This window comes from Exserohilum turcica (genome assembly GCF_000359705.1).
Source record: "Exserohilum turcica Et28A unplaced genomic scaffold SETTUscaffold_21, whole genome shotgun sequence".
NCBI classification, from domain to species: domain Eukaryota; kingdom Fungi; phylum Ascomycota; class Dothideomycetes; order Pleosporales; family Pleosporaceae; genus Exserohilum; species Exserohilum turcicum.
Window position 1 is genome coordinate 158850 of NW_007360037.1, and position 11519 is coordinate 170368.

The following is an 11519-nucleotide window of genomic DNA, read 5'->3' on the forward strand; positions in this document are numbered from 1 at the left end:
GCATATTGACAAAGAACGCTTCTGCCAGCCCTTCGAGACGCGTTTCGCGACGTATTTACGTCCGATAACTGCAAGAAAGCCTTGAGGCAGCAGGGCTAGTCCCTATCAACGCGCAGAGAGTCATTGATCGTCTTGACGTACGCCTTCATACTCCACCACAAGAAGCTCCACTAGAAACACCCTGGCAGTCTAAAACACCAAGCAATTCGTACGAATTTGGGTCGCAGTCGAAGCTTGTGAGAGACTCGTTCGTACGGTCACCAACTACTGCACAAGAAGGCTTTTCAAAGCTTATTAAAGGGGCTGAGGAGATGCTACATGAGAATGTGCTTATGAAGGCCCGCGTACGAGAGCTTGAAGAGCAACTAGCAGAGGTAACAAAGCGCCGAGGGCGTAAAAGAAAGCGGATTCAGACAGGCGGGACACTAGAATTTGGTGCAGGAGCATCGCAGGCAGCTGAAAGTGCTTCTACTAGTCGTATAATATCAAAGAAAGCGCGTGGTGGGGGTAGTCAAGAAAAGGCCCAGCCAGGTCAACGGCACTGTGGAATCTGTGGGAGAGTGGGCCATAACGCCCGTACGTGCCAAAAAGATGTAGAAGAAGATTCTATGTTAGATGCAAGTGAGTCGTACGAAGCATCTATAGCTAGTGTAGAGTAATTCAAGTTTTCATATGTGATGTTCGCGATGCCAAGAAAAAGTGGCACACTCGGTGGGGTGGCACTCTCGGTGGTGGAATACGTTATTATATTTTAATACTATACTAAAAGTATTTTTTAGTATTAATAAGGTTTTACATATACTATACTATATAGTACGCGATTTCTTAACTGATACTAGCGCCTTACTAAAAGAAGCGCGCAGTCTAACTAAAGCCGCGGAAAGAAACTTTACCCCCTGTGCGCCAATTATGCTAAGAGGGCCAATTCGGTCCGAATGCTATATACACCTCGAACTTCTGTCGCAACTACACATGGTTCCTCGGTGCGTTGATGTCCAGGAAACTCCAGCAACCGTCCTACACAAACTTAGCATTTTCCCGTTTGAGACATGCATGCATGCATGCATGGCACCGCACTGCTAAGTAGCAAAAGCTTGTCCATGTATTGTTCGTTTTTCGAACAGCAGAACCCATCCATACATGTGTAATGCGGCCAGGGTCACATGCGGATATCCCTGCACCAATAGTGTTACAAAACGTACGTCGAGGTCTCGCAAAGAGAGCACAATGAGGAATGCGAGCGTCAGGGCGTACGTCATGGTATGGGCTTAGCCCACAGCAGCAGCAGCAGCAGAAGAAGAAGAAGAAGAAGAAGAAGAAGAAGAAGAAGGAATTTCTCGACTCTACAATGGACAGTCAGTTTGGCGCCAGACCAAATGACTCAAACGGCCGAGGATATAGCTCGGCTTCCCCTCACTGCGAGATAGGGGATATGAGGACTAGCCTGGTTGAGTTGCTTGGATCGATATAGCATAGCCCGCTTGCGTTGCCAATGGGGCTTGAACGGCGGTTGTAGGCTATATTTCTTTTCTTCTGTAGTTCACCTTTCTTTCCCACGATCAACCCAAATCCCTCTTCCCTCCCCAATTCCACTCGAAGAAGAAGAAGAAAAAAACACACACAGGGAAATTGAAACCACGCGATTCTTCCCAGCATGCCCGGCCGCCTCACCAACAAAATCGCCGTGATAACCGGCTCCTCGTCCGGCATCGGGCGAGCAACAGCTCTCGCCTTCGCATCCGAAGGCGCCTCCCTCGTATGCTCCGACCTGCGCGAAACGGCTCGTCCAGAATACGCGACAGACTCATCCCCGCAAACCACCACCGTCGACGAAGCCCGCAAGCTAGGCGCCAAAGCCATCTTCGTGAAATGCGACACGAGCAGCACAGCCGACGTTGAGGCGCTGATTCAAGCTGCCGTTAGCGAGTACGGCAGACTCGACATCATGGTGAACAATGCCGGGATCAGCACTGAGACGAGCGAGCATGGCCCGCGCCCCGTGTGGGAATTCGACGAGGCGGCGTTCCAGAAGTCGATGGATGTGAATGTGCGGGGTGTGTTTCTGGGCCTCAAGTATGCGACCAAGCAGATGGTGACGCAGGAGCCTGGTCCGAGTGGCGATCGAGGCTGGGTTATCAATGTGGCGAGTGTGTATGGGTTCCGGAGTGCGCAGAATATGTGTAAGTTTTTTCTATTTCTTTTCTTCTTCTTCTTCTTCTTCTTCTCCGTCTCTTTATCAAACGATAACCCCCCTCCTCGCGAGAATGAAACAGAATAGTTAGACGCTGACCATGTCCTTGTTATAGCTGGCTACGTCACGTCCAAGCATGCCGTCATGGGACTGACCAAAACCGCCGCCTTGGACTGCGCACCGCATCGCATTCATGTCAACGCCCTGTGTCCGGGTTACACGGCCACGGCGATTATCGCAGAATTGCTGCAGCCAGAGGCTCAAGAGATCAAGAGCGCATTGGAATTGCGACATCCGCTCAAGGGGCTGGGAACATCCCAGGATATTGCCAGGGCAGCCGTGTTTCTAGCTAGTGAAGACGCCGGATGGATGACTGGGGTGGGCATGCCTGTTGACGGGGGTTATAGTTGTACGTAGGAAAGAAAAAAGGGGGAAGAAACAGTGCGAAGTAAACAAACAAATAGTGTCATCCATTCTGGCTATCTGACATGTTCTGTAGTTTTTTTTCTCGAGGATTCAAACTGTGCTATACATCCAAGGGGATTCCATCCTCATTTGTGGTAATCCACCTTTCCACATGCTTTACAACTAATCTATCTGCCTCAACTGACAGGCCGTGTCGCATGCCAACAAGGAGATGAGATGACAAGGCAAAAAAAAAGTGACAACGAAACAAGACCCAAACACACCTTGCGTCTCTCCTATCCAATAAAAACCATGGAAACAGGGTTGTGCAATTTGAGATTGGGCCGAAGTAGGGATTAGAAAGGAAACAAGACAAAGTAAAAACCAAGGCAAAAGGAAAACCTCACCAATGCCGGAGTCCGTAAGAAAACGCCATAGCTATGCTATACTGATGGATGGATGGATCAACGATGAAGGGATAAAAGTCAAGAGCGAAACGACTTGATGGAAGGAGTACTGGAACGGATTCGACTAGGAAAACGCAGCGACTGCGAACGTGCGGCAGGCCGCCGTTTGGGTGACGAGGTTGATGCATGTAAGAGGGTGTCGTCGGCGTTTGTACTATGCACGGGAAAGCAACATCAGTCAATATGAGGACTGGTCTAGTATGATACAGGGCGAGGGAATGTATAGAATAGAAGGCATGGATGGTCAAGGTACTACCTCGCCACGCGGTGGATTAACCTGGTGAGATTATTAGCGACGAGGATGATGATTATGCAGGGGGGGAAGGGGGCGCTAGATACCTCAGAGTACTGATGGCAAAGGTGGCTATCCATGCGAGGAGGGCAATGAACAGCGTGGCCGTCAAACCCTTTTGGCGCTCACAAATGCTCTGTCTGTAGGGACAGGTGTTTGATCTGTCGGATTCGACGCATGCCCACTTGTCATCTGTCAGAGCCTGAAACGCTAGACTAAGGTTGGCTGACTCGAAGACGATGAAGGCTAGATCGAGGAAGATCAGGGACATCTTGGCATTGTGAGAGCGCAAGCCAAGGGGTTTTGACGTGTACTCGTCATAGGTGATGTAGATTGTGTACAAGATGGCGACAATGTCGACGAATATGGCCATCCACGTCGACGAGTTGTTTCTGCAGCCGTTGTTATCGGAATGGCGGTAGATGGAGCTGGCGAGGGAGAGGGCGAGGATGGAGAAGATGAGAACAATGGCACGGACCAAGGCCGGGACCATGGGGTGGTTCATGATTGTGTTGTGGAAACGCATGAGCTTGCGCTTGCGCTTCTCCGAATTCAAGAGCCAGAAGCCCTTGATGGGCTCCTCGACGCGGCGCTCGCCAATGGGCTCCCATTTCTGCTCGAGGTCGGGCATGTTCTCCTTGAGCCAGTCGTCGTCGACAATCTGGCCGCGCGACGAAATGGGGCGGTCGAGATTGGAGGCGTGGGTGAAGTGCTTCCACTTGGGGGCCGTGTCGCTGACGGGCGTGGCGAGCGTGACGGGCGCGCCCTCGCGGACGTGGTCGAACTTGCGGCCGGGGACATTGGACTTTGGCGTGGGGCAAAAGTTGTGGTTGGCATGGCGGACCGTGGTGGGGGTCCGGGGCAGGAGGAACGAGGTGGCGTCGGCATCGTCGTCGTCGTCGTCGGGAGACTGGACCCAGGGAGGGAGAGAGCGGACGGCGCGCTGCCTCTCCCGGTTGTCGGCGCTGGCCGTCAGGCTGCGGTTGGAGGACGCCAGGGTGCGCGGCGTGCTGGAGATGGAGTGCGACTGGCTCTTGCGGACCGTGGCGCTGTCGGGCGTCGTCGTGTCCTTGGAGAAGGCCGACACGGCGCTGACTCTGGACTGGGGGCGCGGGTGCGGGTGCGGGTGCGAGTGCAGCGTCGACGACGACGAGGGAGGGGGGATGGGAGACGGGAGCAGTCTGGCGGCATGGGGCGAGGCTGAGGTCAAGGGCAATGTCGAGCCAACGGCGGGCGAGGGCGAGGGCGAGGGCGAGGCTTGGAGCGAGGTCCCCTGGGGCGCCGCGTCTGGGCGAGCGTGGTGGGAGGCGCCATTGCTGGCGAGGGACTCAATGCCATGGTCAGACTTTGGGCAGTCATCCATGGACGAGCGGTTCATGCTTGTCGGGAGATGAGGAGCGAGGGGCTTCCTCGTCGCACCAGCGGGAGCCTTCTCCAGGCGGCCGTCGTTGATGTCAGATGCTGGGCCCAAGCAAGATTCGAGGGGGGAGGAATAGCTTGGCGCGCCAACGCAACGGCGACAGTGGCAGTGGCAGGGCCGCCCAGCACAGCCCGGCAGCAGCAACGATGACGGCGATTACGTGGGAGCAAAGTAGACGACGCGCCCACACAGCATGGTCCGACGGGGGTGGTGGTGATAGTCGTAGTGGGAGTGGGAGTCGTAGTCGTAGTCGTAGTCGCAGTGTCGGGGGCGGCGGGCGGCGGGCGCGCAGGGCGAGAGTCCGGGGAAGCAGGGACGAACGGGCGACGGGGTAAGCTGGCGGTGGTGGCAGAGAGGAGGATTCGATGGCGGATGTGTGCGTGTGCGTGTGCGTGTGCGAATGAGAGAGAGAGTGCGTGTGTGTTGGGCGTTGGGACGCTGGCGGCCAGAGGGAGCGGAGCGTGGCGAGGCCCGTTCCCAGGCGCGGTTGGCCTTTTTCCCTTGGCCGGCACAGGAACGGGAGATTGCTTGGTCGTCGATCGCCTTGCGCTATCGCTGCTGCTATCACTATCACTACCGCCGCCGGCTGAGGTCATGGTAGCGAGCCTTGTGTCGATGCAGCAATGCCCCCCCGGCCCCATGCGCCCGCCGAGCAGCCATTGTCAGCATTAGTGCCAGTGCTAGCACCGTCTGCCCATTCCACTCCACCTGTTTTTTTCCCTGCACTAGTGCTGCTGTGATTTCATCCGAGCAGCGTCATTCTTCTGCTTCTTTTTGGCCCTGCACAGCCCCCTTTGGCTGCCACCACCACGACCGCCTTCTCCCCCAACGCGACCCGCGCCCGCCCTCCCGCCATGTTCCTCGCTCCTTCGACCTGACTCCTGCGCCATACACGCACGCCCTGCGCCGGCTTACCTAATCCCCCGCCTCCCCCACCATGCGTCTCTTCCTGCTGCCCATCTCCACCCGCCGCTCCCTCATCTACTGCGAGACGCTGCACGAAAAGGCCCCCCGTGACCGCTCGCTCTACGACAAAATCACCATCAAGGCCAGCGAGACGTGGGTCGCCTGGGAAAAGGACCCAAAGGCCATCTGGGACTGGAAGAGAAAGGTCACCTTCTACGGCAACCACGCCCTGAAGCGCATCCCCTACGAGGAATGGGGCCTCAAGACCATCCCCCCGCTCACCGCCCGCCGCAAGCACGAGATCCGCACCGGCACCGCACACTATGAGGTCCTGTTCCCCGGGCGATACCTGCCCCAGGACCGCGTGCCCACGCTGCTGCACAGGCTGGCCAAGGAGAAGCAGAACATGCACCGCACCAAGCTCATCTGGAGCGTCGTCATCATGCCCTTTACCGCCCCCTTCATGCTGGTGCCCGTCATTCCCAACCTGCCCTTTTTCTACGTCCTCTACAGGGCCTGGTCGCACTGGAAAGCCCTGGGCGGCTCCAAGCACCTCGAGTTCCTCCTCAGACACAACCTGCCCAAGCCAAACCCCTCGTGCACCCTCGATGAGCTCTACACGGCCGGCCTCATGTACCCCACCCGCGCCCTGTCCCGCGCCGCTCCCCGCCCCACGCCGCAGCAGGCCAACGAGGTGGCCGCCGTCGTCCACCAGCAGACCAACAACGAAACCGAAGACGTCATGGTCTTGCAGCGCTGGAACGGCAAGCTCATCGCCGAGCATTTCAACCTGCCCGACATGGAGGTGGAAATTGAGCGCGCAGTCGGCCAGGTCGAAGGCGCCATCAAGTCAAAGGAAGAGCGCATCGAGGAGAAGCTCGAGCAAGAGATGGCTGCTGGCGGCAACGGAATGCGTGCAAAAGACACGCTGCCCAAGGAAATCCTCGAAACGATACACGAAAAGGCCGAGCATGTCGCCGATGCGGGCCAAGAAGGCAGGAACTAGGGTCCCGGGCCTTGGGAATGCTTAAACCGACACGACCTATGATTTCATGACATGACACACGTAGCATGTTGCCCCGGGCGTTGGAGGCTCTTTGTCTGTACTATACCATATAGAAGGACCGTGGCATTTGTACGATTAGATGTATGTATGTACGTATTATGAACAAAATCACCATGACCATCAACAGCCACACCTCACATCCCTCACAACCCCCTCTTCTCCCCGCAAAACCTGTCCAGCCGCTCCTTGTCCCACACAGCCGGTCCGTCCTCGCCATACAACGGATCGCTCTTCACCCACGCCACCTTTCCTGCCGCCTCGGTCTTTTCCTCTTCCCCCTTCCTCCCATAACACATATCCCAACTGCACCCCTCCGGATAACTCCCCACCATGGTAAACCCGCCATCGACATCCTCGACCAATCGATGCCCCACCCCCGCCGGCACCAGTACCGCGTCGCCCGCCCTCACCTCAGCCTCCAGCTTCCCCGGATTCGCCTCGCCGCCAAACAGCAGCCGCGCCCGCCCCGCAAACACGCACAGAAACTCATGTGTCGTCGAGTGGTAGTGCGTCGTCGAGTACATGGTGTAGCGCCACTGCGGAGCAAACCCATTGCCAGCCACATGCGCTTCTAGCGCTGAAGGACATGTGTTTGGCGGAAAAGCACCGCGGTAGATTAGCAGCCCGTGTCCGTGTGGCGTCGTGTTGGGGAGGAGGGCATGGCTGGGTATCAAGTGTGTGCTTAGGCGCAGGGCAGAGAGGGGTGTGACGGCCAGCGATGGCATGTTTTCCTATTCTGCCTAGAAATCCGGGAATGTAATATATGTTTTTATTATCGTTCAACCATAGAAGAACACCCGCGTAGGCTGGGATTGCAGAGTTTAGGCGTGGTGGGTGGTGTTTAGGGATATGCCTTGTTCGTGAGATGACATGGCGGTTGTGGTTGTTTGTGATTGTGCGGATACGTCATCCGACACTGGCAGAGTTGACAAGACGTCTAGCATACTGATTCATTCAACCCTCGAACTTCACAAGTGCCTAGGCAGCACGACATTGGTCCGTGTTTCTTTGCAGATTCTCGCCACCCACTTGAGTTGCTTTACTCGTGCGGGGTGGTGGTTTGACAGAATGCAGCGGCAGTCTTTGAATTCATAATCACAGCAGCTTTGCAGCGTCTTCACCGCTGATATTGACAGAAGCATGCTGTACCACGGTACTGTAGAGGCAGTGCCAGGACGACATTGTGCTGAGCCACATTTGTCATCCGCCATCCTATTCACGCCTCCCTCTCAGCATACTCTGCACATGCGCGAGTGAATGATGCGCGAGTGAGTGAAGGTTAGCCCAAAGTGGCGCAATTAGCCATGCAGACATGGGACGCCGGTGCTTTTGCGCTCAGTGAAGGTTAGGTTAGGCGTAGGCAGCGAGAGCGGACCCTTGCCAGCGCCAACGCCAAGCCTGTCCAGCTAGCTCGGTGCTGCCTGAACAACTCAAGCACGGCGAAGTCACTCTCAAAACGTCGCCGCCTCGTCCACTCTGGCACCTTCGTTTTTTCCACCTTTCTTCCTCCGCCGCACTCCACCTTGACGGAGAGTGCCTGTTCACCCCGCCAACGACAGGAAACCATCCGCTCGGTACCATTTGGACTCTCCCCACCGGCGCCCATACGTCCCCTCCACTCCACCCGCTCCCCACGGGCCTGCCTTTTCCACCTTCAGTCACTTGCACTGTGCCAAAAGTCTCGACGACCCCCGCCTTCGTAGCCATCCGCCATCTCGTACGCTTGTCTGCGACACAGCGGCCCCGACCATTAAGAAGCTCCTCACGCGCAAGAAGTCGCCTCCGAAAAGTGCTCCCGAGCACGCGACGTTACACCCCAACATGGCCTCCTCTATGCCGCCCGTCCCCGCAAAGGACGATGTAAACGCCACGTAAGTAGCCTCTACGCCCCCGACCACGCCCTTGTGAGCGGATTTGCAGCCCTGCGCGGTGAAGCCCGGGTATCGTGTAGCGACATCGCTCACGCCCAGGCTTGCCCCGCCATGTCCGAATCTCGAAACATGCATTTCGCCTTTGTAACAATGGCCCGACGACGGCTTTCGAATACGGGCCATTTCGAGGCCACTCTGATGTTTACGTCATAGCCAGCATAGCACCATTTACTGATGATTCACAGGTGGAAGTATCTCGAAGCCGGCGTTGACAAGATCATGACCAACCTGCGCGAGGGCGTCGACATGAAGACATATATGGGTCTCTACACGGCGATTCACAACTTTTGCACCGCCCAGAAGGCTGTGGCAGGCTCGTCGTTCCAAGCCGCAAACAACCGCGGAGGAGCCCATCTTCTCGGAGAGGACCTCTACCAACACCTGATCGAATACCTCAAGACGCACCTTGCAGAAGTACAGGCAGCCTCACGGCAACATGTCGACGAAGCGCTCCTCCATTTTTACATCAAGGAGTGGAACCGGTACACGACGGCTGGCCAGTACAACAACCATTTGTTCCGCTATCTGAACCGCCATTGGGTCAAGCGTGAGATGGACGAGGGCAAGAAGAACATCTACGACATCTACACATTACACTTGGTGCGCTGGAAGGAGGACATGTTCACGGGCAGTCAAGAGAGCGTCATGCGGTCAGTGCTCAAGCTGGTTGAGAAGCAGCGAAACGGCGAGACGATAGAACAATCGCAGATCAAGTCGGTGGTGGATTCATTCGTTTCCCTGGGTCTGGACGAGGCGGACAGCTCCAAGTCGACGCTCGATGTGTATAAAGAGTACTTTGAGAAGCCTTTCCTGCAGGCAACGGCCGAATACTACGACAACGAGTCCAAGCAGTTCCTTGCCGAGAACAGTGTCGTGGAATACATGAAGAAGGCCGAGATTCGTCTGGAAGAGGAGAAGGAGCGCGTTCCGCTATACCTGCTCAACGAGATCATGTCTCCGTTGATGCGGACATGCGAACAGTCGCTCATCACGAACCACTCGCAAGCCCTTCGCGAGGAGTTTCAAATTCTCCTCGATCACGACAAGGAAGAGGACCTGGGCCGCATGTACAAGCTGCTGGCCCGCATTCCCGAAGGTCTTGACCCTCTGCGTCTACGGTTCGAGAACCACGTCAGGAAGGCTGGTCTGGCTGCAGTCGACAAGATTGCGCAGGATGGCGAGAACATTGAGCCCAAGGTGTACGTCGAGGCGCTCCTTGAAGTCCACACGCAGTACCAGGCGCTCGTTAACAAGGCCTTCAACGGCGAATCTGAGTTTGTTCGATCGCTGGACAACGCTTGTCGTGAGTTCGTCAACCGAAACAAGATTTGCAAGTCGGGCTCCAACAAGTCGCCGGAACTCCTCGCAAAGTACACTGACACGCTGCTGAAGCGCTCCAACACCAAGATGAGCGAAGAGGACGACATGGAGAAGCTACTGACACAAATCATGACTGTCTTCAAGTACATTGAAGACAAGGACGTGTTCCAGAAGTTTTACTCGCGCATGTTGGCCAAGCGCTTGGTCCAGACCACATCTGCGTCGGATGATGCTGAGACCAGCATGATTTCAAAGTTGAAGGAGGCTTGTGGTTTTGAGTACACCAACAAGCTCCAGCGCATGTTCCAGGATATGCAAATCTCCAAGGACTTGAACACTGCATTTAAGGAATGGCAGGCAAACAACTTGGACGAGGCTGACATCAAGACCAACGTAGATGCATCATACCATATTCTTGGCACCGGTTTCTGGCCGTTGAACCCACCCACAACTCCATTCACTCCCCCGCAACTCATCGTCCAGACGTATGACCGTTTCTCGCGCTTCTACAACCACAAGCACCAGGGCCGTAAGCTGACATGGCTGTGGCAGCTGTGCAAGGGTGAGGTCAAGGCCAATTACTGCAAGGTTGCAAACTTGAAGACTTCACCAACCTTCCAGGTCTCAACATATCAGATGGCTATTATGCTACTGTTCAATGACAGTGACACGGTCACATACGACGAGATTGCCGAAGCGACCAAGCTGAACAAGGAGACTCTCGATCCTAGCTTAGGTGTCTTTATCAAGGCCAAGGTCCTTCTCACTCAGCCCGAGAATGCTAAGCACGAGTCGGGCACTGTGTACAAGCTCAACACTGGCTTCAAGACCAAGAAGGTGAAGATGAATTTGAACATTGGTATCAAGTCTGAACAAAAGGCCGAAGCAGAGGACACACACAAGACGATTGAAGAGGATCGCAAGCTTCTCATTCAGGTACGTACTTTTTTTTCTCTTCTTCTTCGATCATTGAATGGCTTTACTAACAAAATGCCAGTCGGCCATTGTGCGCATCATGAAGTCGCGAAAGAAGATGAAGCACCAGCAACTCGTGTCGGAGACGATCCAGCAGATCAAGAACCGCTTCATGCCGCGCGTTCCCGACATCAAGAAGTGTATAGACATTCTGCTGGAGAAGGAGTACCTGGAGCGTCTAGAGGGCGATGAGCTCGGTTACCTGGCATAAGCTGTTTCCTGACGGGCCTTCTTCCTTCTTCCCTTTGAAAGCGCAACAGGCCCCGCTTGAGTAATGAGTAATGGGTTCCAAATTTCCACCGGTCGGGTATTCATCTACATCACACCGCGTCTCTTCTTTTGGGTTTTTTTTCCCATGATGTATCATTTTGGCGTTTCTTCTTTTTTTTTGGTGTGTGTTCTTTCCGAGACAGCGGCGATGGGATGGGCGTGAGGTTTATACTTTACTACCCTCTGTGAGCTGAGGTAAAAAAAGATAAAGGAGGAGGGGAGGAGCGCGCGCGCACGTCGGTTTCTGGGTCCAACGTGGGGCGGGGGGGGGGGGGG

At 55.4% G+C, this 11519-nt stretch overlaps 5 protein-coding genes across 5 annotated transcripts; 3 read left to right on the plus strand and 2 right to left on the minus strand.

The window, feature by feature from the left end:
* Positions 1 to 1654: 1654 nt before the first annotated feature.
* On the plus strand, positions 1655 to 2608 carry SETTUDRAFT_110315 (uncharacterized protein; the record flags this gene model as incomplete). The annotated part of the gene is made up of 2 exons (XM_008027962.1): positions 1655 to 2180; positions 2307 to 2608. The coding sequence occupies 2 exons, from the start codon at positions 1655 to 1657 to the stop codon at positions 2606 to 2608; spliced, it is 828 nt and encodes a 275-aa protein (XP_008026153.1).
* Positions 2609 to 3371: 763 nt separating this feature from the next.
* Positions 3372 to 4718, minus strand: SETTUDRAFT_110304 (uncharacterized protein; the record flags this gene model as incomplete). Its single annotated transcript, XM_008027963.1, has 1 exon — positions 3372 to 4718. One exon carries the CDS (start codon positions 4716 to 4718, stop codon positions 3372 to 3374), a length of 1347 nt encoding a protein of 448 aa, XP_008026154.1.
* Positions 4719 to 5712: 994 nt separating this feature from the next.
* SETTUDRAFT_110190 (uncharacterized protein) lies at positions 5713 to 6687 on the plus strand (the record flags this gene model as incomplete). The annotated part of the gene is made up of 1 exon (XM_008027964.1): positions 5713 to 6687. The coding sequence occupies one exon, from the start codon at positions 5713 to 5715 to the stop codon at positions 6685 to 6687; it is 975 nt and encodes a 324-aa protein (XP_008026155.1).
* A 203-nt stretch (positions 6688 to 6890) lies between these two features.
* SETTUDRAFT_151166 (uncharacterized protein) lies at positions 6891 to 7617 on the minus strand (the record flags this gene model as incomplete). Its single annotated transcript, XM_008027965.1, has 1 exon — positions 6891 to 7617. The coding sequence occupies exon 1, from the start codon at positions 7470 to 7472 to the stop codon at positions 6891 to 6893; it is 582 nt and encodes a 193-aa protein (XP_008026156.1). The 5' UTR covers positions 7473 to 7617.
* Positions 7618 to 8371: 754 nt separating this feature from the next.
* SETTUDRAFT_131429 (uncharacterized protein) lies at positions 8372 to 11516 on the plus strand. Its single transcript, XM_008027966.1, has 3 exons — positions 8372 to 8618; positions 8864 to 10934; positions 10996 to 11516. Exons 1-3 carry the CDS (start codon positions 8569 to 8571, stop codon positions 11182 to 11184), a joined length of 2310 nt encoding a protein of 769 aa, XP_008026157.1. The 5' UTR covers positions 8372 to 8568; the 3' UTR covers positions 11185 to 11516.
* The last annotated feature ends 3 nt before the right edge of the window (positions 11517 to 11519 follow it).